Source organism: Poecile atricapillus, chromosome 1, assembly GCF_030490865.1.
Source record: "Poecile atricapillus isolate bPoeAtr1 chromosome 1, bPoeAtr1.hap1, whole genome shotgun sequence".
NCBI classification, from domain to species: Eukaryota; Metazoa; Chordata; class Aves; order Passeriformes; family Paridae; genus Poecile; species Poecile atricapillus.
The window spans coordinates 88,860,268-88,886,676 of NC_081249.1; the positions used below are offsets into that span (position 1 = coordinate 88,860,268).

General features: G+C 47.8%; 1 protein-coding gene and 1 non-coding gene across 10 annotated transcripts; both read left to right on the forward strand.

Annotated features, from left to right (window-relative positions):
* The first annotated feature begins 4,618 nt into the window (after positions 1–4,618).
* CHD4 (chromodomain helicase DNA binding protein 4) lies at positions 4,619–26,296 on the forward strand. 9 transcript variants are annotated; one of them, XM_058830350.1, is made up of 41 exons: positions 4,685–4,701; positions 5,449–5,523; positions 6,371–6,532; positions 8,487–8,614; positions 8,795–8,986; positions 9,337–9,455; positions 9,880–10,121; positions 10,206–10,333; positions 10,467–10,602; positions 11,043–11,224; positions 11,347–11,586; positions 12,317–12,520; positions 12,603–12,808; positions 13,036–13,167; positions 13,472–13,568; positions 13,945–14,136; positions 14,216–14,416; positions 15,363–15,500; positions 17,448–17,569; positions 17,680–17,853; positions 18,160–18,301; positions 18,752–18,883; positions 18,990–19,107; positions 19,321–19,445; positions 19,740–19,977; positions 20,145–20,317; positions 20,471–20,651; positions 20,729–20,839; positions 21,000–21,088; positions 21,171–21,304; positions 21,786–21,930; positions 22,116–22,281; positions 22,650–22,759; positions 22,985–23,120; positions 23,269–23,346; positions 23,462–23,599; positions 23,694–23,802; positions 24,123–24,255; positions 25,140–25,335; positions 25,437–25,612; positions 25,727–26,296. In XM_058830350.1, exons 3-41 carry the CDS (start codon positions 6,436–6,438, stop codon positions 25,742–25,744), a joined length of 5,778 nt encoding a protein of 1,925 aa, XP_058686333.1. In that variant the 5' UTR covers positions 4,685–4,701; positions 5,449–5,523; positions 6,371–6,435; the 3' UTR covers positions 25,745–26,296. The 9 variants fall into 9 exon arrangements, with proteins under 9 accessions (XP_058686308.1, XP_058686333.1, XP_058686300.1 ...); XM_058830325.1 differs by lacking the exon at positions 4,685–4,701 and adding an exon at positions 4,619–4,635 and having other exon boundaries at positions 25,437–25,867; XM_058830317.1 differs by having other exon boundaries at positions 25,437–25,867.
* LOC131575031 (small Cajal body-specific RNA 11) lies at positions 22,309–22,447 on the forward strand. Its single transcript, XR_009276677.1, has one exon. It is a non-coding gene; the product is annotated as a small Cajal body-specific RNA 11 (non-coding RNA).
* Positions 26,297–26,409: the final 113 nt, after the last annotated feature.

Sequence of the window (26,409 nt, forward strand, 5' to 3'; positions counted from 1 at the left end):
CTGGATCCAACTATTTGTTTCGTGAGGAGGGGAGGGGATCAGGGCACCTCTGAGGCGCTTTAGGGAAATGGGAACCTAAAAATGGTAACTAATAAGCATTCTTAACTTTCGTGTATTGCTTGCAGCTTTTGTTATTCATTATATACATAATTCTATGTTAAAAGACTGGTGTCAAAGTCAAATTTTTATAATTGCAAAGCAGCATTTGTTTTTTACGCCTTACTAAGTGCCTCCATCTTCAGAGAAAAAAAAAAGTGAAAATAAACATGGAAAATTCGAATCTGACTATCTGATGTCTGGCAAAGTTCTGAGTAACTGAAAACAGACTTGTGATGGAAAATATCGGGTAACCTTAGCTATAGGTGTCAGTACCCAGCGTGTGATGTTTTTTAAAGCAAACAAACCAGCGAAGCACACAGAGATAGAGATCAGCCGTTCTGATTTCCAGGGGGCTGAGCAACCCCCAATCTTCTCTATCACTCCCCCGCCTCAGTTCTGTGCCGCCGGCACTGCCTCCTGCACCCTGCACGTCTGGCTGCCACGGTGCGGCTCCGGCTGCACGGCCACGCCGCCCTCCCTGCCCCCTCCTTCTCCTGGCAAAACAGGAGACGAGGCTCATGACGAGCGCTGAGCGAAGTCTGAAATGCTCTTCCCCTAACGGGAAGTAGATGCAGAGTCACGCTGGCATATGGGCAGCCCTCACCTAGGTGGCTGTTAGAGAGAGACTCGATCCTCCATTGACAGTAGAATGTTCTCAAAAAAGAAGCACACGTGGTCTCTTGAGTGATTCTTGGTGTTATTCTGGTTGTACGCTCCAAAATCCTCTGTGTGCAAGTGTCTTTCTGCCTCTTGTTCCAGTGGCATTTGTTTGCTGCAGGAGCAGCTCCTTGGACATGACAAGAACGGCTCTTGTCTTTTCTCCACAAGATGAGGAGACTTTCCTGCGTCATTTTCTGCCATGTCTGACACCAAAGTAAAGATACTTCCATTGAGCTAAAGAAATAAGCTCATGCTTTTCTTTGAATAAAACCCCACTCAAACTAAAAAATAAAAAAAAAAAATAGAAGGGGGTTGCATGATGAAGAAAACAACAATGAAAATTGGTCATTTAGATTTACTTAGCTTGCCATGGAGACTTTGTAGAAAGCTGGGAGTGGAGAAGTGTATCCTGGGCAGAAGAAAAAGCTTTCTAGTGCTGGGGGAGAATTGCAGAATTCAGAACAGTTACTTTGGCTTGTGCTGGGGACACAAGATTCTCACAAGATAGTTTAAAATGGGGGCAGAGGGACTTGGGTGTTAAAGAGACACAGAGCCTGGACAATAACAAGACACTGAGTGAAAGTTTGAACCATTTTCTTGTTAATTTCAAAGTAAAATATACTTATCTCAGAGTTTGATCCCCCTCTCCACTCAAAAAATTATCTAGGGCAAAATTCTCTGCTTTACCAAAGAAAAAACAAAAGGGAAAGGCTTCTCAGAAGTCCTGGGATCTTCAGGGTTCCTTGGCAGAAGTGGTAAAACCTTAGCTCAGTCATGGCAAGCATCAGTATGATCTGGAGAGCCTACAGGGCTGCTGAATGACAAACACGAGGAGTAAGTCTATCCACATTAGCTACAAGCGATCAAAACTAGGCTAAAGGAAGAGGTGAAATGTAGCTGCAGCCTTTGCAGAACAGCATCACATTCACGAATACATCAGGGGCTGCCAGTTTTACACAGATACTGAAAGATATTTTTCATGTTACCAGTTGTATGTAACCTGACAGAACAGATATTACAGACAGGCTGGAGCAACCCTCAGTCCCGGAAATAGCAAAAATGAGAACAGAAGTATGGCTGTGTCCCAGCACACAAATGAAGCATTACAGTGGCAGCATTGCAGTGCCCAGTGTCTAAACCCATCACTCCCTCTGTATCATTGTGGAACACAAGAAGAGCTGGCAAAAAATAGCCTGGAAGACCATAAACCGATCTTGCAGTTCGCTTTGTCTGCAGCACCAGCATGTCAACCTTGTAGCCTGTTATCTGTGTCCCACATACGAACGGTTCATGCTAGGCTGGAGAGTCTCCCCTCTTTCCAAAATGCTCTGGAGTTCCTTCCTCCCACCCTTGCCTCCCACACTGGGCAGCACTGAAACACACAGAAGGAGGTTTCCAGCCTACAACCCTGAGTTCCAGGGTGAAACAATGTCAAAAGCTTTTGTTCTTCTTGTTACCTTGGGGAAATATGTTTAAAAGTGAATATAAATTAAAACTGAAAGTGAGAAAGGGCCATGGGCCTGATAAAAGCCTGGACAGGGGCAGCTGCCCACAGGGTGGATGAAGATGAGGCTGGACTCTCCTGGGTCCCACACAGAACCCTGACGGAGCCTTAGACCATGCACAAAACTACAGAAATGTAGGGGTCACCCCAGCTTGTTGCTGTGAGGGTACAGAGCCCACTTCACCCAGTTGTTCTTGGAAGCAGAGCTGGGCAGGGGTGTGTGGAAGGTCCTCTGGCCAGTTTGGATTTCCCAACATGGACGCAGCACCAAAGCAAGATGTTGCAGGTGTTTTCCCCATAGGAAGCGTACTGTGGGCTTGTTCAGGGTGTTGATGCCCATCAGCACAGGTAGGGAAGATTGTATTACACAGATCTTGCTGTAATTGTTTCCAAGACAAGTGCTATAAACTCAAAAGATTCAATTAAACTGGGTAAGTAACTGAACCACAGTAAGGAATGGCAACTTCTGAGTTTAAGGCAGCCAAATAACTGGAAATCTATCTCATGGAAATCTATCCTTTCCTCATCAAAGGAAAATATTTTTAAATCTTTTTTTTTTTTTTTAATCCATTTAATCTACTTTTACAAATAGTAAAAACACATTAAACATAATCACATATATCCCATATGGAGTTTTGTTTTGAGGGAAAATTAAGATTTCTGCTAACTAAGAAACTTCAAGTTACAAAGGAAGAAAGGAGTTGGAGCTAAGATGGGGAACCTTGGGCACATTTATGGTAAGAATGTGTTCATTTGTCACACAGAGAAAGATTTCAGGGAGGCGGTGGCTCATGGGGAAGCTTCATGCTTTAGCATCGGGGGGCACTGGGCCCACATTGCCTAACCAGTATCAAACAGCCTTCTTCAGACCATGCAGGCAGGAGGGTTGGGAATCACCTGCAGAGAGAGCCCCAGCACCTAACTCCCTTTGCAGGATCTTCATCTGCATCCCACCTCTCCCCTTGTGGCCAAGCCACTGTGGGAAAGTGGCAAACATGGAGTTGGTGAACACTGGTTGGGGCCAGGCTGCTCAGCTTGGGAATTTGGTGTGGTGGTTCACCTGGCTCCTGTTAAGAGGGGATTACGGCTGTCAGCACACAAAAGAGGGAAGGAGAAGTCCTGCAGAGGTCCGTGTGTTTGGTGATGGTATCATCCACATGTTTCTGTAGCGCTGGATGGTTGGTTTGATCCATGTGGAGGATGGATAGCACCTGTGGAAGAGTAGTGTGCTCTTTCCTATCATTTTTCCTCCGTGGAGCTGAGCTAAATAAGAGCATCACTGTCATGTGGGCAAAGGTATGTACAGGGAGAGAGTACAGGGTGCGTGCTGCTGATGGCTGGAGAGGTAGGTGGGATTTTTATGTGTGCAGGAACATGGATTACACAACAGCCTGTTGGGATATATTGGTCTAGTCTTTGCTGGCAAGGCGGGAGTGAGGGCACAAGAGATGCAACTCGTGCTGCAGGGTGGCTGCACTGGTGTTGTGCATGGTGGAACTCTGCAGGAGTTTACAGTTTACCGGGAGAGACGGACAGGACTGCACCTCTTTGTTGAGATTAATGGTGTTATGAAAATGCTCAACAGAGGATAAGGCAGCATTATGGGATGTGATTTCGTTTAATGGGAAATTAATGATACAGTTGCATGTGCGTAATTGGAGTATACTCATACGTACGGACCGTTCCCGTCTGTGGGAATCGATGATGAGTTTCCTGGTGGAGGGTGCAGCGGGAAGCAGGGTGATGGGTGGCGGGGAGGAATGGAGGACGCGGACACACGTGTGTCACAGAATCACAGATATCCAAATAAGGTTGGAAAAGACCTCTGAGATCATCAAGTCCAACCTTTGACCAAACACCACCATGGCAACTAGACCATGGCACTAAGCGCCGCATCCAGCCTTAAACAACCCTGGGGGATGGTGACTCCACCATTTCCCTGGCAATCCGTTCCAATGTCTGATCACCCTTTCCATGAAGAAATTCCTCCTGATGTCCAACCTAAGCCTCCCCTAGCACTGCTTGAGACTACACGCTCTCGTCCTGTCACTAGTTGCCTGGGAGAATGTGTATCCCTGGGGTAGGGAGTTCTGCAGGTACCAGCAGCCAGGAAGCTTTGAGGTGCAGGGGAGTCACCGGACTCACTGCGGGCTCCCCACACACAGGCTAGCGATGGCAGTGGCCGCGCCGGGCACGGATAACCTTGGAGAGGTCCTGCGGCTCCGCGGGCGGAGCGTGCGGGATGGGCACGGCAGGACGGGCCAGGGAAGGGAGCGGGGCGCTCAGCCCCGAGGTCGGGGGCGGTCGGCGGTGGGAGGGCGGTGCCCGGAGCCTGTGCCCGGGGCCGGTGCCAGCGCGCAGGAGGAAGGGAGGTGCGCGGAGGCCGCGCGGTGCCAGGGGTCGGCCCCGTGCCCCGGGCCGGAGCGGGGGCTGGGCCGGTGCGGGCCCCGCGCCCCCGGGCAGGGCGGGCGGGGGGCGGCGGCGGAGCCCCGCGGGTGCGGGTGCGGGGCGGGCGGCCGCGAGTATTATGGGATGCCGGGCTGGACGGTGGCTCCCGGCGACTATTATGGGATGCCTGCCTGGGCGCGGGGGGGGGGGGGGGGGGGGGGGGGAGGTGTGACTATTATGGGATGTGCGCGCTCGGGGTGTGACTATTATGGGATGTTCCATGGGGGGGGTCCTCACAGTGCGCCCTCCCGCCCCCCCCCACCGCGCGATCCCCGCGGGAGGGGGACGTGCCTATTATGGGATGGCAGCCCCAGGAGGCGCGGGGGGGCGCCCTGCCCCGGCGCGCGGGGTCCCGCGCGGGGCGTGGGGGGGAAGGGCAGTATTATGGGATGTTTCTTGGTGGGGGTCAGTATTATGGGATGCCGGAGCGAAGGGGTGCGAGCGTGGGGGAGTATTATGGGATGTTTCTCGGGGTGAAGGTGCGGGGGGCGGGGGGGGACAGTATTATGGGATGTTACCGGCGGGAGGGGTGGTTATTATTATGGGATGCCGGGCCGGGCAGTGAGTGGGAAGTTCTGAGGGGAGGGTGAGTATTATGGGATGTCGGGGGGGGGGGGGGAAGGGGGTGTGTGTTTGCCGGGGAGACGGGGGCGGGGCCTGTTGCCGGGGTCCCGGGGCATATTATGGGATGTAGGCGGGAGAGGGCGGGGCCTAGCCGGGTTTTTTTCCCCTTTAAGAGGCGGTGCCGCGGCCGGAGCCATTTTCCCTTCAGCGGCGGCAGCGGCGAGAGAGGAGCCGGGGTCCGGAGCCGGGTGAGGAGCCGGGAGGGAACGAGGGCGGGCAAGGCCATCTGCCGCCTCCCGGGGCGTCCGGGCAAGCAGACGCGTCTCTCCGCCGGACGCCCCGTTGGCTCCGGCCGCAGCTCCTCCGGGGACGCGCCGTCCCCCTGCCCGGGCGGCCGCGGGAGGAGTCCGGCCCCTCTTCCCCTGCCCCGCAACCGCTTCGCCGGTGCCCGCAGCCCTGGCCTGCGCCGGCCCCCGGGAACGGCGGCCCCTCGCCGCACGCCCGCCGGACTTCCCCGGCCCCGCCCCGCGCCCCCGCCCGGGAGACGGTGCCCCCCGCCCCCGCCCTGCGCCGCGCAGCCCCGCTCCGGGCGGGGGCGGCGGAGCGGGGCTGCCGAGCCCGCCCGGCCTTTTGTGTGCGGCCGGGGGCCGGGCAGGGGCAGGGCCAGCGCTGCAGTGCCAGCCCGGGGCGGGTTGAGGCTGCTGGCCAGGGCACCGCGCTGACAGCCGCCCCGCTGGCCCCAGGGCTCCCTTGGAAGCCCGGCTGCCTTGCTTGCCCCGCTGCCTTCTCCCGGTCCAAGGCAGAAACAACTGAGGGCACCCGGCTGCAGAGAACGGGAGAGTTTTCCTTTAGGACAGCTGTTTTGGCTTCTTCGCCAGACATGAGTTGCTGACTCAGTTTAATATCTGGTGTCTTCAAAGCCTGCTTTATCACAACTCTAAACTGATACTTGCTGCCAGTGTTTCTATTATCCATGGGCTCCAAAGACAGTAAAGTTGCTGTCTAAGCTTTCTCACAGATTCTCTTAGTAGCACTATTGCTTGGGAGAACGGAGTTCAGATTTGCTGTAACTTTCTCTTTCTCTTTTCAACGAAGTACTGGTCAGACTGGCAAGAAGACGACAACCTGTGTAAGCCCAGGCCTCCCCCAGTGTGGAGGACATGGCTTCGGGCATTGGATCTCCATCGCCATGCTCAGGGGGCAGTGATGATGATGAGATGGAGATCCTGTTGAACAACGCTATCCCCCAGCATCCAGGTATGCCGAGCCTGCAGGGCATGAATGTGGAGTGGGGATAATTTTGGTTTCAAGCTGAATATGTGAAATGCATGATGTGCTGGGGAACATAATTTTTTTCACTGTTTTTTCTGCAAGTCACATGTACGTTTTTGATATCCGAGTCCCAGGGTTACTTTGAAGTGAGAGGCTTACGGCTTTGTGTCAGGTGGAACTGACTTTGTTCCAAGCCATTGCAGGTTGTCAGGGCCTGTGCTTGGAGGAGGTGTAGAGCGTGCAGGCAGTGTCCAGTTCTGATGGGGTACCGAAATGCTTGTGAGTTTCAATTTTCATGAATGGGCAGGGGGAAGAGGGGGTAGTATGTGAAAGGGCAGGTTGCCTGGCTTGCTTTCATCTGGGAACTCAGACCAGCTGACGTCCAGAGAAAACTGCCCTGGGCTGTTGCGTGACCCACTTTCCTTCATCACCACACCCAATTATTGAGGTTTCTTATGATTCTTGCTTTGTGCTGCTTGCTCACCTTTGCTTTTTTTTTAGTCCTTGTATCTTGCTTTTTCCCTTGTATTTGCATCCTCATCATCAACATGAGGCTTGGGTTAGAGCCCTAGGAATTCTTCTGGCTTGCTTTTTTTTTGTTGCTGCTGGTGCTGCTGACCTGCTCTGTGGACATGCATCTGGATTCTTCAGTTTCTTGTGAAAAAAGACTGATGTGTATATAGTCAATTGCAGGATAAGTGTGGGATTTCCTACTAAGTCATGCTGGAATGTTGTAGTGTCATGTAAGATAAATGTAACAGGAGAAGGGAAGATCTTGTGGAGTTTTGGATTTTTGTTTGGCTTTTTTTTTAAGCCTTGTCTCTGGAGTTTTCTGGCACTTCTGAGATCTTGGGAATGGGACTATCAGTAATAAGTCTTTACAAAAATCCGGGTAAAATCACTGAAAAATGGAAAGGTTTAGGTCATACCTTGGAAATGGTGGGTCCTTAGAAGCTCTAAATCAGAACTTGCGTGAGAAGATGCATGATCCTTGAAGGACCTGGTGTTGCAGCACCATGGGAGCAAAGAGACATCCATTGGTTGGGAATATGGCAGGGGCCAGGCATGGGACTTCAGGTTCTGAAAGCTCTATCTCTGCTGTTTTAACCCGGGCTGCGGTAGCTCCTCTGACCTGTGGTTTCCTCCATCCTGCCCAGCTCGGGTGGTCAGGAGGCCATTTTCCCTTGGAGGGAGAAGGAGTGACTCTGGTTGTGTGCAGTGGGCGGGGCGGCAGGGGAGGGCGGGTGGCCGCGCTGCTCCCGCAGCCTGCCACAAAGAGAAGGAAGGTTCTGTCTGGCTGCCCCTGCCCCTCCGGCCAAGGGCAGACAGGGAATGGGGGCACACAGATGGGAGCGTGCACTGGTGCTGGGGAGCTGCTGTGTGTTCTGGCCAGGCAGTCAGCTTGCTAGCTGCTGGGGCTGGGGGAAGGTTCTGTCTAATCTGGATCAGAATAGAGTTGCTGAGTAACAACTTTCCTATGGAGGAGGAAAAGTAGCGGTTTACTGGCCTGTATTTTGCTTGCAGCTGTAGGATGTTCTGTACTGCTGAAAAGGCTAGATGGTTTCTTTCCTGGAGATCCATGGACTGAAACATTATTGTATTCAGGTTCTCAAATGCATTTGCTGTTTTGCCCTCTTTAGATGTGGCCATCTGTTTTATGCTCTTTCCTCTTCTTGTTAGGTTATGGCAAAGTTCTTGTCCCCGAGTTCTGAGTGTAATTCTGCTTGGAGAAGCAAGATTCTGGAAATAGGTGGTGTTGGGAGGGGGGAAACCATGTTCAGTGGTACCTTTGGATACAAGTTTTGAGTATTTGTTGTGAGCAGTAAGAGTTGTAACCACCTCTGTAAGAATGTAGCAAGAAGCAGACAAGTGTGTAGGGGAGCTATGCTGTAGTGCACAGGAGGGGGTTGAATGAGACCTGTCACCTCTTCACATCCAGAACCTGAAGAAGAGCCAGAGGAAGAGCTTCTGTCAGAGGCTGACACTCCCAAGATCAAGAAGAAGAAGAAGCCCAAGAAACTGAAGGAACCCAAAGTGCCCAAGCTCAGCAAACGTCAAAAGAAGGAGGTAATAAGGATGCCTAATGTCACACTCTAAAATGTGGATATGTAGGGTGAGGGTGCTTACTGTTGTTGTTGGCCAATAGCAGCAATCTTTTGAATGAATCCTGTAGAACTTGGGGAGATAGCAGTGTTTAGTGTTTATCCAGGGTATTTTCTCATGCCTGATCTCTCCCTCTCTCCCTAGCTGGGGGACAGCTCTGGTGAGGGGAATGAGTTTGTGGAGGAAGAAGAAGAGGTTCTGCGCTCTGACAGTGAGGGCAGTGATTATACCCCTGGAAAGAAGAAAAAGAAGAAATTAGGACCCAAGAAGGAAAAGAAAAACAAAGCCAAGCGCAAGGAGGAGGAGGAAGAGGAGGAAGAGGATGATGACTCAAAGGTAACAAACTGCCCTGCTGACTGCTTGCTTCTCATTTCCATGTATCTGATTTGGGGGATCATTGTGCTCTCCCTTTGTGATTGCACAGGGAGTTGGGACTGTGTCTTCCACTAGACCCTCTTGACTTGACCTTTTCCCCACCTTGCATTCTTCCCTCTCCACTGCTTTAAGCACACATGGAATTTATATTGAATCCAAATACTTTTCTCATTTCCACTGATCTGCTATTGTGGCTGTATCCTATGGTAGTGATAAGTGAATGCAGGGGAAAAAAATTCCCTGGGTCATCTGTGGAATGTGGAAGATGTGTGGAAGCTCTGCTCAGAGTTGCCATGATTCTCTTTTTATAGGAGCCAAAGTCATCTGCTCAGCTCCTGGAAGATTGGGGTATGGAGGATATTGATCACATCTTCACAGAGGAGGATTACCGCACACTCACCAACTACAAAGCTTTCAGCCAGTTTGTCAGGTGAGCTGCAAGCCTACACTTGAAATTACTTGGGAGCAAAAAAAGAGAAGGGACAAAAACTAGAGTCCTTGATTTTGGAACATCAGTACACACTAGTGTAGTACCTAGAGTGAAAACTGAAGTAATGGTAAAGTAATTGGTCCCCAGCTTTTTTGTTTTCAGTCATTGAGATGATGCAAGTTCTCCCAGTCCCCTTTTTTCCCTACTATGCTAAATTCCGTTTCTTTTCTCCAAGCCCCTGAACGTTTCCATATTTCACTTAGAGTGAAGGATGAGAGTGAGGAGATTCACTGGCTGTTGCAATCAGAGATTAGAAAGGAATGTAGTTTGAGATAAAGGTGCTGATGGGGCTGGCAGTGGGGAGGAATAATCTAGACTTCAGGGTGGTTCAGTAACCTTTCCTTCCTTTCTTAACTGTACACAGACCACTTATCGCCGCCAAGAACCCTAAAATAGCAGTGTCGAAGATGATGATGGTACTGGGAGCCAAATGGAGGGAGTTTAGCACAAACAACCCCTTCAAGGGAAGTTCAGGTGCATCTGTGGCAGCTGCTGCAGCTGCAGCTGTTGCAGTAGTTGAGAGTATGGTGACAAACGTGGATGCTGTCCTGCCGCAGCCCCCTGTAGATGTGCCACTCAGGAAAGCCAAGACAAAGGAGGGCAAAGGTGAGATGAAGAGTTTGGCAGGAGGATAGAATGTGAGTGATGTCTAGGCAATAGCCCTTGTGACTTTGCCTCCTGTGTTCCCAGGACCCAATGCCCGGCGGAAGCCAAAGGCCAGTCCTCGTATTCCTGATATCAAGAAACCTAAAACAAAGAAGGTGGCACCACTGAAAATCAAACTGGGAGGATTTGGTTCCAAGCGTAAAAGATCATCAGTAAGTGATGTTCCTTTCTTGACCTTGTGAGGAGGGAGGTAATGATGTGATAGTAATGCTGGGGTGTATGTCTGATTGCTGCTCCCCCAGCATGTGTGTCTGAGTAACAAAGCTTTTCTCTTACCTACCTCAGAGTGAAGATGATGATCTGGATGTGGAGTCAGACTTTGATGATGCCAGCATCAACAGCTACTCTGTTTCAGATGGATCTACAAGCCGTAGCAGCCGCAGTCGCAAAAAACTCAAGGCTGGGAAGAAGAAAAAGAAAGGTATAGATACTTGCCAACTGTTGGAGACAAGCACAGCTAAGTGTGTAGAAAGATGAGAGGGATGTCTGTGTGGAGTTTTGATGTTTAACAGCATACTTGAGGGAGAATTGATTGTGAAGGAAGAACTTGATATTATTTTGAATAAGGAAAATGTTTTCAGAAGTTCTTTCAGGGGTTCTTTGTTAGGGAAACAGATGAAGTGCTGGGTTTTCCTGGCCTTAAGTGTACCTTTTATTTCATGGGTGGAAGGGAGCACAAAGGGACTGGTTTTGCTTCTATTTCCAGGTCTTCCTTCTTGCCCTGTTTACTTACACAGAGTAAGAGTTCTGTATTTTGGATCTCTAGATGGCTATGTAGGCTGCTGGGAGAATACCCTCCCTGGCTGTAGGAAACCTGTACCTGTGGCTTGTACTACAGTAGCTCCTCATCACCCTCTGCAGGTGAGGAGGACTCCACAGTGGCTGTGGATGGCTATGAGACTGATCACCAGGACTACTGTGAGGTGTGCCAGCAGGGAGGAGAAATTATATTGTGTGATACCTGCCCTCGTGCCTACCACATGGTTTGCCTGGACCCAGATATGGAGAAAGCTCCAGAGGGCAAATGGAGCTGCCCACACTGTGTGAGTATTGGATTCCCCAAATGGTGCAAGAGATCATGTATGAGGGGGATATCAAGTGACTTGGGGGTGTTTCTGTGGTAATGAAATAATTGCTTTGTTTTTCTGATTTCCCTCTCCCATAGGAAAAAGAGGGCATTCAGTGGGAAGCAAAGGAGGATAATTCTGAAGGTGAGGAAATCCTGGAGGATGTAGTGGGGGATGCTGAGGAAGAGGATGACCACCATATGGAGTTCTGTAGAGTCTGCAAGGATGGAGGAGAGCTGCTGTGCTGTGATGCCTGTCCTTCATCCTATCACATCCACTGTCTGAATCCCCCGCTGCCTGAGATTCCCAATGGAGAATGGCTGTGTCCTCGCTGTACTGTGAGTTTCCGCTAGTACCATTCTCCTATTGCTACAAGAGGTGATTGATCTAATCTCTTTAGATCATCATATTTCTGTGGAAATACACAGTCCTTTGGAGACTCTCTCCTCATACACTTTCATCATAAAGCTTAAAGGCCTGACTTTTTGTAGCTGTATTGTGCCTTGATTGATTGCTTTCTCCACACAGTGGGAAGAACCAGGCTACAGCCTTTGGGTCTCATGAGATTTGTCCATGTGCAGGGTAGTTGAGCAGTTTTTGGTCCAGCATGCCAATGATCACTTTTCTGGGCTCCTGTCCGTGTGTAGAAGGAGGAGAATAAGTGCAAGCAAATTCAATGCTTAAAGTAATTTAAACTGATGCTGAGACAAACTGGTTTTGCACTGTTGTAAGCTTTGTAATGCTAAAGCCTTTCAAAGTAGATGGTCAGGAGAAATACCACACATTTTTTAGGAGAAATAGGTAGTATAAATGGTGTTAATTGCTTTCATTAGGTGATAACCTAAAGATGACAAGCAAAAGGAAAGTTGGTTATGTTGGGCCCTTAGTTCTACAGCAAAATATTTGCACAAACTTTCGATGAAGTAGTAGTTGGGCAGACTATTGGGCTTGTCAGGCCTAGCAAATTCTGTTTAGTGAAACCATAAAAGTGACTCTGTTTCTGCTTCTCAGTGCTTCTATGTTAGAGTACATACACTGTGATGCATCAAGCTCTGTTTAACTTCCCAGTGCCCAGCTTTGAAAGGAAAGGTGCAGAAGATCTTGATCTGGAAATGGGGTCAGCCCCCAGTTGGCCCCGCACCACCACGTCCTCCTGATGCAGACCCTAATGCTCCACCCCCGAAGCCTCTGGAGGGTCGGCCTGAGAGGCAGTTCTTTGTCAAATGGCAGGGCATGTCCTACTGGCACTGCTCCTGGGTGTCAGAGTTGCAGGTGAGTGGAGGGACCTAACCATGGCATAAGGGTGGACAGTTGAGGCTAAAACATCTACTGACTGCTTGTGTCCTGACTGCAGCTGGAGTTGCACTGCCAGGTCATGTTTCGTAACTACCAACGCAAAAATGATATGGATGAGCCACCTTCGGGAGACTTTGGAGGGGAAGAAGAGAAAAGCCGGAAGAGAAAAAACAAGGACCCCAAATACGCTGAGATGGAGGAGCGTTTCTATCGATATGGGATCAAGCCAGAGTGGATGATGATCCACAGGATCCTTAATCATAGGTAGGGGGTGTAACAAAGAGGATTTTCAATGAAGACCTTAAGCAAGGCTAAGGGAGAGGGGATGAGCTAAACTGCGGTATGACTGGGAGAAACAGTGGGAGTTCTTTGTCGGTATGACAGACGTTGTTCTCTTTCTGCTGCTTCACTGAGTCCTTCCCTTCCATGTGAATGGATTGGGGGAATACTGCCATCTCACTCTGCTTGAGACTTACTGGTTTCTTCTGCAGTGTGGATAAGAAGGGGAATGTCCACTATTTGATTAAATGGAGAGACCTACCCTATGATCAGGCATCCTGGGAAAGCGAAGATGTGGATATTCAAGATTATGACCTCTACAAGCAGGCCTACTGGAATCACAGGTAGGAGAAGTATCTAGAGTTTGTTTTCCTTTCCCTTCCCTCAAGAGAAAGTACTGCAGTATGTCAGCCTCTAACATTGGCTGGATTAATAGATGAAATGGGCAAGAAGCACCTTCTTGTTGCTGACTCTTTACGCCTTTGGTCAGGGACCTAGTGCCTCTCTACCAGTTCATTAATGTTCCAGCCCTGTTCTCTTGAGCCTGTTTGAGTTGGGTGATTGCCCTCCTATTCTCTGCAATAGTTCTCTTGATCTGTCAATGAAAAGCCATTAAACTTACATGTACTTGGGACTGTGTCTGCATAGGGAGCTGATGCGAGGTGAAGAGGGCAGGCCTGGTAAGAAGTTGAAGAAAGTGAAGATGCGGAAACTGGAAAGACCCCCTGAGACTCCCACAGTAGATGTAAGTTACTGTTCAGCCATCTGATAGAGCTGCTTATTTTGGGGTGCCTGCAGGTAAATAGAAAACCAGAGAGTGAACAGCATATGGTTTAGAGCTCCTTCATAGCCGAAAGAATAAGTGGCACTAGACAGCCTTCAGACAAAGGTCCACTGTGTCCACTGGGTTGGACTCCCTAGCTCCTGATGAAAGGGTTTTACAAAAAACAATGGCTTCTTGTTGGATGTCTTTGGCCATTGGGAAATTGGGTTTGGTGCTAGTCTGGTTGTCATCTGTGAAGCCTCGTCTGTACTAGTGAGTATAAGGGTTGCTAAGAAAGGACTCTTGTGAGTTATCTAAGCGAGTAAAAGGATTCCAACTCTTCCTTTTTCCACTATAGCCAACAGTGAAATATGACCGGCAACCGGAGTACCTCGATGTAACAGGGGGGACCTTGCATCCCTACCAACTGGAAGGGCTGAATTGGCTGCGCTTCTCTTGGGCTCAGGGCACAGATACAATCTTGGCTGATGAAATGGGTCTGGGAAAGACTGTGCAGACAGCAGTGTTCCTGTACTCCTTATACAAAGAGGTGAGAGCAGGGAGGTCACTGCCCAGGGAGATTCTGCCTGTATTAGTGATTGCAGTCATCTAATGCTCTTTATTTGTAGGGCCACTCAAAGGGTCCCTTCTTGGTGAGTGCACCACTGTCCACAATCATCAACTGGGAACGAGAGTTTGAGATGTGGGCCCCAGATATGTATGTAGTGACCTACGTCGGTGACAAAGACAGCCGGGCCATCATCCGTGAGAATGAGTTCACTTTTGAGGATAATGCCATACGTGGAGGCAAAAAAGCATCCAGAATGAAGGTACAGAGCTCTGCTGTAACACAAGCCTGAACTGAAATGCACTTGACTGACTTTCAGGAGCTGAGATTCAGATACTCTGCTGTCCCTGGGAACTGAATATACTTGTAGTTTCCAAGGGGAAATAACTGCAAATTGATGACAAGTGGGTATTTAGACTCTTGCTGTAAAGTGTTTAAACACTTCTGCTAGTCTGAACTGGTTCAGTACTGGGGAAAGATAGTTGATTAATGTAATACTGACCCTAGGCAGGTCCCTCTGTCTTCCCTACTTAACCTGTGAAATTGTGCATCTTTTCTACAGCTCTAAGTTGATGTCAGAATTGCCATTGTGTGTAAATGACAAATATCCAAAAAAGTATGAACTTTTTCATCCTGAGGAATTGGCTGACAGGCCATACCCAGACATATGAGATAATGCATTTTGTGCCCAGACAGGAAGGAAGAGCCTGACCTAGGTGCCTCTTTTTTGTGAAACTTAAGTCTTCCTAGTAAAACCAAGATGGAAGCTAAAGCACTTTCAGTGGCAGAGGCAGATAGGCTAATTTCCTTCCTTTGAAATGGAACAGCCTTAAGTACTAATAGTAATAAAATTCCATGGTAAACTTCTTATCTTTTGAAGTCTTAGCTTGCAGATGAGCCACTCTTCAAATCTCAGAATCTCAATTCTCTTAAGATGCCTCTACTCACTACTTGTTAAACATCTCTGCTACAGTATTTGGCATCTGTCCAAAAGTAGCAGGTACTGAGGGGGTTGAGGAGACATGTGTTGAGAGCAATAGGAATTAAAAGGCTAAAATGGTTTGGGCAGCATTTAGAATCTTGTGACAGGATGAAACAAGGGGGTATGAAAGTTTTTGATGGGTTGTTGACCACGGATCATCAGGATAACTTGATGGAGGAGCACTGCATCTTCTATCCCATTACATGTTCGTCCTTTTCCTTTGCAGAAGGAGGCTGCTGTCAAGTTCCATGTGCTTCTCACCTCGTATGAATTGATCACAATTGATATGGCCATACTAGGTTCTATTGACTGGGCCTGTCTCATTGTGGATGAAGCTCACAGACTGAAGAACAATCAGTCTAAGGTACAGAGAAGCATAGATGGTTCATGGGCATGGCATATGTTGCAGGGGAGAGAGAGCTCTTAGTCATTTGTTCAGTAGTAAATTTGATGTGTTATTAAAAAGAAAAATCAACAGCCTGCATTTGGAGATCAATCATCATTAGCAACAACTTTACTTATACAGATCACTGGTTAAACCAGCTTTCTTTCCAAGTGAATGGGCAATTGGTGTAGACTGAAAAACAGAAAAGCCTGGATGTGGTTGTTGCTCTCAAATACAAAATGATTTCTAAAAGCAGATCACATACCTGCACCACCTCTATTCTGGAAAGGTTTACTATGCTGAGCATAAAACATGCTCCGTGAGCAGAATTACCCTGCTTCCAGAGTAGGCTTGCTCTCTGCATCCGTCTGGCTTTGTAGCACAACTAATTAGGTGTTACAGAAATTGATGGTGGGCAGAGGTGTTCAAAAATGCCAAGGTAGGTGCTGAGAGCCATATAGCTACTTTAATATGAGGCTGCACCTTAACTAAGCTTGTTTGAATTGAGTAGACTTGACTGTACTTTCTTAATCCAGCCCCTCCGTAGGCCTTCTGCCTTAATTCTGGTATTGGTTTATCTGTCTTCAGCTGGATTCTAGTGCTCAATATGCCAAAAACAATTACTATTGGAAAGCTGGTTTTAGAGGTTCTTGGAGACTATAAGACAAAATTGCTGCTTGATTTCTTTTTTTTTTGTTTGTTTAAATAGCTTTAGTGTTTTGGATCTTGGCATGAGGCATCTTCCTGAGGCATCACAGCTGTGCTTGCAGTTCAGTTTCTAGATCTTATTTTATTGTAGGCACTAAGACTGGATGCCATTCTATGCTTAGCATTGAAACCATTGGAAGTAGGAATGAATGCTTACTATTAATATTCATTAATTGAAAGAGGATGTAAAGGCTTAAGGTTGCACTATGACACTATGCAGAGCCATTAAATCTTTTTCTACAGCAGTTTCCTGTCCTTTAAGGACAGCTGTTATAGGTGTTTGGCTGCGAGATACATATGTCAGATGCTTCTTGATAAATTTGAGTTATCTCCTAAAGTTTTGCCGATATAATTAGTAACTTCCGCATTTGATTCTGAAATAAGAATATTTTTAAGTATAACTACATAGGAAGATAAATCCCTGTGAAGACCATTAGAAGTACTCCTCTGGTGCAGTAACCAAAACATAAGCAATTTGGGTTTTGTTTGCCATCTAGTACAGCTGCTTTCATTAAGTTTGACCTTGTATCATGCTAAGTGTAAGATAAGCAAAGAAGTGGCCAAGCTCATAAATAAATTACTGTTTCACCGTCAGTTTGTGCAGGTGAACATAGTACACTTGTGCTTTTCAGTGCAGTACTTTAACTGCTCACTACATCTGTCTGGAATTACTTCATTGTTGTGAAAACCAGTGCAAATTACCTTCAAGATACATTGGCAAACCCTTAGCTCTTTTTCTCCTCTGCTTCTTCAGAGCTCTGGAACACTGCCAGGAATGATATGAATAGGAAGAGTGACTTAGTTATTTCTAGAATTCTCAGGGCAGAATAGTTGTAGGAATGTGGAACACTAATTTAGCAAGAAAAAATACATAGTACAGCAGTCTAGAAATGATTTGTGGTCTGAAAGAGATTATAACTTGTAAGAGCAAAGGAAACCTACTAGCACCTGATGGCTCAGAGGATTTGCTGCAGTCATGATTTAGCTATGCAGAACAATGATCCAAATAAGATCAGTCTAGTAACCCTGACTGGAATGTGAACTACTTGGAACTCTTGTCCAAACAGCTGATGTGATCTAAATTGAACCCTAGATTGGTGTCAACTTTCTTTCTAGAATGTTTTTCTTTGTAAGCCTATGACTTAATAAGCCACTGATGTATTTGTGTGTGTGTTTTGGTTTATTTTTCCACTTTCTTCCCTGTTCTCTCCTTTCCAGTTCTTCCGTGTGCTGAATGGTTACTCCCTCCAGCACAAGCTGCTGCTTACAGGAACTCCCCTGCAGAACAACCTGGAAGAACTGTTCCACCTGCTGAACTTCCTGACGCCCGAGAGATTCCAGTATGTCTTGCAGTGCAAGTCAGCCTGCCTGTCTTGTCATTCCTTTCCCCTCACTTGCTCTTTTGCTCTTTTTCCTTTGTGCTGTTTGCTGAGTGTCTGTTTCCCTGCAGTAACTTGGAGGGCTTCCTAGAAGAGTTTGCGGATATTGCCAAGGAAGATCAGATCAAGAAGCTGCACGACATGCTGGGCCCACATATGCTGAGGCGTCTCAAGGCTGATGTTTTCAAGAATATGCCATCTAAGACTGAACTCATTGTCAGAGTGGAGCTGAGTCCCATGCAGAAGTGAGTGTGGGGGTGAAGAGAGCACTTGCTGTTGAGAACTGTTTCTCTGCTCTGCAGTTTCAAAGAGGATGCTGCAACAGCCTTATCCTTACTCTACAGGGTTTACTGTGCAGTGGGCTGCCATTAGAGCAGAGGAAGGACTGATCCTGTGCTCTGGTGTAAGGGATAAAGAGATAGTGAGTGGCACTGGCAGAGCCTAGGTAGTTGGCAGGTAATGCCAGTAGCTATGCAGACTTCAGCAAGGGAAGAGTAGGTTAGTTATTCTCATGACAACTGTCTGAATGGTTTTATTTTCTTTGTTTTCAGGAAATATTATAAATACATTTTGACAAGAAACTTTGAGGCACTGAATGCACGGGGTGGTGGTAACCAAGTCTCGTTGCTCAATGTTGTTATGGATCTGAAGAAGTGCTGTAACCACCCCTACCTCTTTCCTGTGGCTGCTATGGTATGTCCAGTCACTTATTCTGTATAAGCAAATTCCCTGCTTGCTGTTATCAGGAAGCCAGTTAGCTCCCTAGGTGAGGCATGGAGGGGTTCCCATTTCTCTCTTTTTGCTTCTATGTGTTTTTTCCATCCTTCTTTATTTAGACCCAACATGCTGGAAGGCCATTTCCAGCACATTTATATGACAGGTAGGAGCTATCTTCTGACTCATGTGAGGTGGTGAAGACTGTAAGAGTAGGGACTAAGTAAAAAAAGAGGTGGCTCTGTAGGAGTCAAATTGCAAGAGAACAGGTACAGGCTAGCACTGATGTTTCATACAAGCAGTGCTATACCTTGTGGTTGTGCCATGCTAAGTGACCAGGTGTGAGCCAGCATCAGCTGGGGACTGAGACCAAGTTACATCCCTTCAAACTGTTTTTGTCCCTTATTCCCTCTTTCTCTTTGTTTTTAGGAAGCTCCAAAAATGCCAAATGGCATGTATGATGGTAGTGCACTTATTCGAGCCTCTGGAAAGCTGTTGCTGCTCCAGAAGATGTTAAAGAACCTGAAGGAAGGAGGTCACAGAGTGCTCATATTCTCTCAGGTATATGGAGAAAAACCTCCAGGCCTGGAATACAATCAAAGAAGTCTGTTGATCTGGTGTCCATCTGTCCCTCACTCTTCTGTGGTGGTGTTTTTCTGATATGCAGATGACTAAAATGTTGGACCTTCTAGAAGATTTTTTGGAACACGAAGGGTACAAATATGAGCGGATTGATGGAGGAATCACAGGGAACATGCGTCAGGAGGCTATTGATCGCTTCAATGGTATATAGTCTCCTACTTTTTCCGTAAAATGAAAGATTGCCTTGTATGTGCTTAATGCTCATTGTGGGATTGTTGTGCCCTAAGCCTTCTGTTGCTTTTCTGGAATCTTAAATTAGTAGCAATTCTCTGTCAGGTGATGTGGGTCAGTTACAAATCCTTCTTTGAGTACTGCACACTCCCTTGATTACTTTTGTTCTCTTTTTTTAATCCAAGCTCCTGGAGCTCAGCAGTTCTGCTTTCTGCTTTCAACTCGAGCTGGGGGTCTTGGTATTAACTTGGCCACAGCAGATACTGTGATTATCTACGATTCAGACTGGAACCCCCACAATGATATCCAGGTGAGTCTGAATGAGATCACTCAATATGGAGTAATCCCTGAGGAAGAGGAGAAATTAAATCATCAGAAAGAGTGAAGGACTGAGACTTCCCCTCTAGAAATGTGCAAAATTAGAGCAGTGAGGATTGGTAGAGATGGGAAGTGAAACAGTGGAGGGATCTTCTAGGGCACAGCCTTCACTAATGAATGCTAAGAGCTAGCATGAAGGCAGATGAGAAGCTTGTGGAGGTAGTTGGGGTGTATCAAACTACTGCTTGTGCAGCTCTAGATTATTGTGAGCACATCTCTTTTCTAGGCCTTTAGCCGTGCACACAGAATTGGACAGAACAAGAAAGTGATGATATACCGCTTTGTGACAAGGGCCTCAGTGGAGGAGCGTATCACTCAGGTGGCCAAGAAGAAGATGATGCTAACTCATCTGGTAGTGAGACCAGGGTTGGGCTCCAAGACAGGCTCCATGTCCAAACAGGAACTTGATGACATTCTCAAATTTGGCACTGAAGAGCTCTTCAAGGATGAGGCTACTGAGGGGGGTGAGTACCTGGGAGTAGAACTGAAGGGGGTGGGGAGATCTGCCTCCTTTAGTGAGAGACTGTAGACACAGTGCTGATTATAGCTCTAGAAAGAGGGTCTAGGGTGGCATTCCCTTTCGTAGTCCATTGAGATCCATACAGCAATGGTGCCTGTACTCTTCCTTCAGGGGATAACAAAGAAGGTGAGGATAGTAGTGTCATCCACTATGATGACAAAGCGATTGAGCGTCTATTGGATCGGAACCAGGATGAAACAGAAGATACAGAACTTCAGGGCATGAATGAATATCTCAGCTCCTTCAAGGTGGCCCAGTATGTGGTTCGTGAGGAGGAGATGGGGGTGAGTATGCGGTGGATGTCAGCTAATACGTTCTCCTGAGTGATGGAGGATCAGTTAATTTAGCTCTGAAACTTTTAAACAGGCAGGCATATATTTGCTATGACAGGCTGGGACTTGGAGCATAGAGTCCTAAATTTCTTACCTCTCTGACAGGAGGAAGAGGAAGTTGAACGGGAAATTATTAAGCAGGAGGAATCTGTGGATCCTGATTACTGGGAGAAACTGCTCCGTCACCATTATGAGCAACAACAGGAGGATCTGGCCAGGAATCTGGGCAAGGGCAAACGTATTCGCAAGCAGGTTAACTACAACGATGGCTCGCAGGAGGATAGAGGTACAAATCCACAGGACCCTGAGGGAAAAAGGGGTGTTAAGTATATGTTGCTGGGAAGTAACGGAGTAGCGTCTCAGGCTCACGTGCTGTATTTCTTTCAGACTGGCAGGATGACCAGTCAGATAATCAGTCAGACTATTCAGTTGCTTCTGAAGAAGGAGACGAGGACTTTGATGAGAGGTCTGAAGGTAAGTTCTACTGGAGCCAGAGTTGCTGGGTTGCTTTGAGTGTGGAAACAGTTGGGACTTGGGCGATTTATATGTTTCGTGGTGCTCCCCTGCTGGGACAGTATTCACACAACAATATGCTGCGCCTTGACTCTTTACTTAGCTCCATTTCTCTCTTCAGCAGCTCGTCGGCCTAGCCGCAAGGGCCTGAGAAATGATAAGGATAAGCCTCTGCCTCCCTTACTGGCCCGTGTGGGAGGGAACATTGAGGTAAGTTGTACAAGGGGAAGGCATTTGCATCCCAGCTGCTCCTGTATTCCTCTTGCCATATCTGTCTGCTCCTTCATTCTAGGTGCTGGGTTTCAACGCTCGCCAGCGGAAAGCCTTCCTCAATGCTATCATGCGCTATGGAATGCCACCTCAGGATGCCTTCACCACTCAGTGGCTTGTTCGGGACCTCCGTGGCAAGTCAGAGAAAGAGTTCAAGTGAGTCTGCATTAGGCAGGAGTGGAAGACTGACAGCAAGTAGTCCTTTTGGGAGGAATGAGAATTGGGCCTTATCTTGGAGACTACATTTCCTTAATGTATTGGTTGATTCTTTGTGGGAGAATGAAGTATAAGCTGGAATTGTTGCTAACTCTCCTTGACCTGACTCTTCAGTCACCAAAAGCAAATGCTTTTATAGGAGTAGCATGGCTCTACAAGCATGTAAAGAATAATCTCCCTGAGTCTTTCTTGGGTTTATGATTGCTTCTGGCTCAAGACTCTTGAGTTAGCAGTGTGTCCTCTATGTACGTAGTGATTCTGTTAGGAAGTTTTCCCTTGAAGGTGCCTGGTGCCCCAAAACAAGCTACTATGGGTTAAGAGTCTCAGGGTAATTTCCCTTACATGCTGGAAGGGGTCTGACAATGCATGCCTCCAGATAATGCAGTTTATGGACTAATTGCTTGTCTCTCAATCGCTGCAGGGCCTATGTCTCGCTGTTCATGCGCCATTTATGTGAACCTGGAGCTGATGGTGCAGAGACCTTTGCAGATGGGGTCCCACGGGAAGGTCTTTCTCGACAGCATGTCCTTACTCGCATTGGGGTCATGTCACTTATACGCAAAAAGGTAGGTGCCTAGCAGAGCAATGTGGCCTTTGCTGGCCATACAACTGTATGTAGTCACTGGGGCCTCGAGTTAGAGAGCTACCTCTCCTTTCACTCCTACTTTTGTTCTATGCTCGGTGGCCTGTCTACAGGTGTAAGGATTGTATGACTCCTCCAGTGATACGTCTTTCTCTCCTTCTTGTACAGGTGCAGGAGTTTGAGCATGTGAACGGTCGCTGGAGTATGCCAGAACTGGCAGAGATAGAGGAGAACAAGAAACTTTCACAGCCCAGCTCACCCTCTCCTAAAACTCCAACTCCTTCGACACCAGGGGATACGCAGCCAAATACACCTGCCCCTGTTCCTCCACCTGGTGAGGGCTCCCCTCTCGTACAACCCCGCGTCCTGACCTTACCCTGACTGTTCCCCTCACCGGAACTGTGGTGGTGGGGTCTGGGGGTGGACGCAGATCAGCTTACTCTCATGTTAGGAGGGCTGCCAAAGACATGTGCAAGCCCTTAAAGGCAAGAGAGGACACTGATGATGAGTGATGAGCTGACATCAGTGAGAAGCCCATCATTTGTAGTGGGCAGGAAAAGGGGGGGGGGGGGTCATGTTAATTCCATTTTGGTGGGCCTGATCCCTGAGAGCAAAGGAGAAGTGGGCTTTGGAACAGGGAAGACCTTACTGATTTGATTCTCTTTTTGTCTGCTGTGCTGCTCTGGCGTGGGGAATACACAGAAGATGGAGTAAAAGTAGAAGAAGGAGCTAGTGCTAAGGAGCAAGGAGAGCCCTCTGAACCAGAGAAGGAGCTCACTGCCTCTGCTACTGAAACAGAGGCTCCTATGGAGGTGAGTTTTGGCTTTTTTGCCTTGTGATTTCTCTTGCAAGTTTCTGTACTTCTGCCCCCTCTTCATTTCAGCTGAGGCAGAGATGAGTTTTTAGAGTGATACTTGAAGATCTCTGACTCTGGTCCTCAGAATTGGTCTCACAGTTTTGTGTGTCTTTGCTTTTCAAGTGACTATGACTGTAATCTGTCATGCACTGCTATACTTTTGTCTCACTGATTGTCTCAGCAGTGTGCTCAAGCTGTGGAAACACCACCCCAGGAAGCAAAATCCCCAGTGAACTCCACAGAGGCAGATGAAAAAAAAGTAGAGGAAACAGAAGCGAAGGAAAGACCAGATGAACCAATGGAAGTAGAAAGCAAAGGTACAGAGCACTTCATCCCAAAGAAATAAGCTTGAATGTAGAAAATCAGTGGGAAGTTACAGAATAGTATTGGCTTTCACTGGTTGAAGAACAAAACTGTGGACTTGCTATGTTCTTGTGCGTCTCATGTTCCCCTTCTTTCCTGCAGCTGATGTGGAGAAAGTGGAAGACAGAGCAGCTACTGAAAATCCCCCTGACCCTCCTATAATCACTCTGGATGAGAAAGGTGAGGCATGATGACTCCCTTCTCTACCTTAACCCTTCTTTTGCAAGGATTCCTCATGGGTCCAATTTGTTGTGTTGTCTGCCATGTTTGTTGTAATAATTTCCTGTGTGTACAGATGAGAAAAAGGATGATGATAAGAGAGATGTGGTGATGCTGCAGAACGGAGAGATGCTGAAGGAGTCAGTAGATGAAAGGCACAAGAAGGCAGTAAAGCAGCGCTTCATGTTCAACATAGCAGATGGTGGTTTCACTGGTATGAGATCTTTATCTGCTTGAACTTGTTTATAAGCTCCTGCTTATGTTTGTGAAATAACTTCCAACCGTTCTGGTGTCTCTTGCCTTTCCAGAACTACACTCCCTCTGGCAGAATGAAGAGCGGGCTGCAACTGTCACCAAGAAGACCTACGAGATCTGGCATCGGCGTCACGACTACTGGCTCCTAGCCGGGATTATCAAGTATCCTTGCCGTGACAGATACATTCTCCCACCTTGTACATAATTTGTCAGGGTGAAAGTGACCCTGCTGAATCTGACTGGAGTAGGTTAAGTGAGAGAGTGCGTTATCTTCTTCACAAGAGTGAAAGTGATGGTGGGAGGGGGAGCTTCCTGCAGCACAGTTATGATTTAGCAGGACATAGTTCTCATTCCTCTTCCTTGGCTCCTGTTCATCCCCTCTCTGTACCCCTTTCCCCAGTCCCTCTGGAGAACTGTACTGCCTGGGCTATATATTCCCTTGTTTTCACTGCCTTTGTTTGCCTGAGCTCATCCCATCTCAGTCATGGCTATGCCCGTTGGCAGGATATTCAGAATGATCCACGTTACGCCATCCTCAATGAACCCTTCAAGGGTGAGATGAACAGGGGTAACTTCCTGGAAATAAAGAATAAGTTCTTGGCGAGGAGATTTAAGGTAAGGATTTCTCTTTAGTGTGATAACTGCCTGGATCTCTAAGAACAAGTTCTTGCAGTTCTGAGTTTCCACCAAGAAAGTGAAAGATTTGTGCAGTGCCTTTTATTTTAGGGGTAATAAAAAAAGCAATGTATCTCAGGATCATGCAGTTGCTCCATGATAGCAGCTCCCTTTTTTCTGGAAATGGTATTGGGAAGCTTGGTTCAGTGCTCTCTATCCAAATGTTTATTGAATAACTGGTAAGCAGGAGGCTTGAGGTTCAGGCAGCTGTTTTCACCACAGCTTTTGCTTGGTCTGCTACAACCCACTCCATGTGCCTGAACAGAACTCTGGGTTGCTGGAAGGGCTGCCTTCATCCTACTTCATCCTCTTTAGTAGTGAACACAACTCCACAACCATGGGAGTGATTTAAGATTAAGTAAAAGCCATGCAGGTCTCAGTCTTGGGGCAAAACATTGATTGACTGTAACACTGAATGATCAGTTCTACACTGAGAGGATTCCAACTGATTTCTCCAAATGCTCTACAAGATTTTAGACTTTCTATAAGTAGGATGGAATATTTTTCCCTTGAGTTCAAAGGGTAATCTCCATCCCATTTACCTCATAAAGAATGTGTAACAAGAATCAGAGAAGGAAAGAAAATACTAGAGAAGTTGCAGTAGTTTATTAAACCCAATGCACCCTGGTTTTCTTTTATGTCTGACTTTGCTTCATGAAGCCCTTACTGTTTTGGACTACTCAGTAAAACCTGGAGAAAAGAGATTCAGCAACACAATCTCACCTTATGAGATGGTGGGGAATTGGATTAGGAGAGACTGGGGGTGCAGACAAGGCTCCCTCTCAGGCAGCTGCTGAAAGACTCATTCCTGCCCCACCTTGCAGCTCCTGGAGCAAGCACTGGTGATCGAGGAACAGTTGCGGCGAGCTGCCTATCTGAACATGTCCGAAGATCCATCTCACCCATCCATGGCTCTGAACACACGTTTTGCAGAGGTGGAATGCCTGGCTGAGAGCCACCAGCACCTATCCAAGGAGTCGATGGCTGGGAATAAACCAGCCAATGCTGTGCTGCACAAAGGTAATGCGGTGTGTTAAACAAGGGTGGGATAGGTGTTCAACTGTGCTGTCCCCTCTGGGGTGTCCCTTTCCCGTCCGAACAGATGTCCCTTTCTCTTGTAGTTCTGAAGCAGCTGGAGGAGCTTTTGAGTGACATGAAGGCAGATGTGACGCGCCTGCCTGCCACAATTGCCCGCATCCCACCTGTGGCAGTGCGCCTTCAGATGTCGGAGCGCAACATCCTCAGCCGCCTGGCCAACCGCAGCAGTGAGCCCCCGCCACCGCCCCCTCCCCAACAAGTACGTACCCTCTCTGGTCAGTAAGGGAGTTCTGGGGAGAGGCGGCCTCCGTGGGCCAGGCTGGGCTCTGGTGACCAGCCCGTGAGCCTCAGGTCCTCCTCTGTTGCCCTGCAGGTGGCCCAGCAGCAGTGAGTTCCTGGCCCAGTGCTGTTGACCTTTCGGCCAAGCTGAAGTGACCCCCCCTAGCCCACCCCTCCACACTCTACCCCTCTGCCTGACATTCCTGACTGGGTGCTGTTTCCCTCCATGGAAGCTGCTGCTCAGGTCTCTGGAAGGAGAAGAAACTCCTTCCTCTGCAGCCAGCCCGTTGGAGCAAGGAGTGTGTTTAGGAGAGAGGGGGATGGATGTATGATGGACTCTGTATATAGTGACTGGAGGCCCCAGCGCCATGTCTGTTACATGGAGAACCTGGCTGCATTGCTCGTTGCCTCCACCTGGAATTCCAGTTTTCGTTCTTAATTTTATTTTGAGTTTGTTTACTGAGACAAGTGCGCAGGCAAGACCAAGCAAAAGCCAGGACAGAGACAAAGCTACCTCCATCAAAATCCTTTTTAATACAAAAACTGACCGGACTTGTCAACTAATAAGCAGCTTGAAGACAGAAGCAAAAACAACAGTGAAAAATGAACAGAAAACAGAGCAAAACATTGATAAAACCGAAAAATAAAGTTTCCTTGTATTTTACTTTGTTGTCTCTATTATCATGAGTGTACTGGGGGTAAGTATGTAGTCTCAATATTGAAAGAAGAGGTAGTCATGTCTTTCTGCTGTACCAGAGCAGCTTTTGGGGTATCCTC

Bases quoted from the DNA above. Each gene is read 5' to 3' on its own strand.
- CHD4 (XM_058830325.1), top strand. From the start codon at position 6,436: ATGGCTTCGGGCATTGGATCTCCATCGCCATGCTCAGGGGGCAGTGAT. The intron at 19,108-19,320 runs GTATATAGTCTC...TTTTAATCCAAG, and splicing joins GGCTATTGATCGCTTCAATG to CTCCTGGAGCTCAGCAGTTC. The intron at 25,336-25,436 runs GTAATGCGGTGT...TTTCTCTTGTAG, and splicing joins CAATGCTGTGCTGCACAAAG to TTCTGAAGCAGCTGGAGGAG.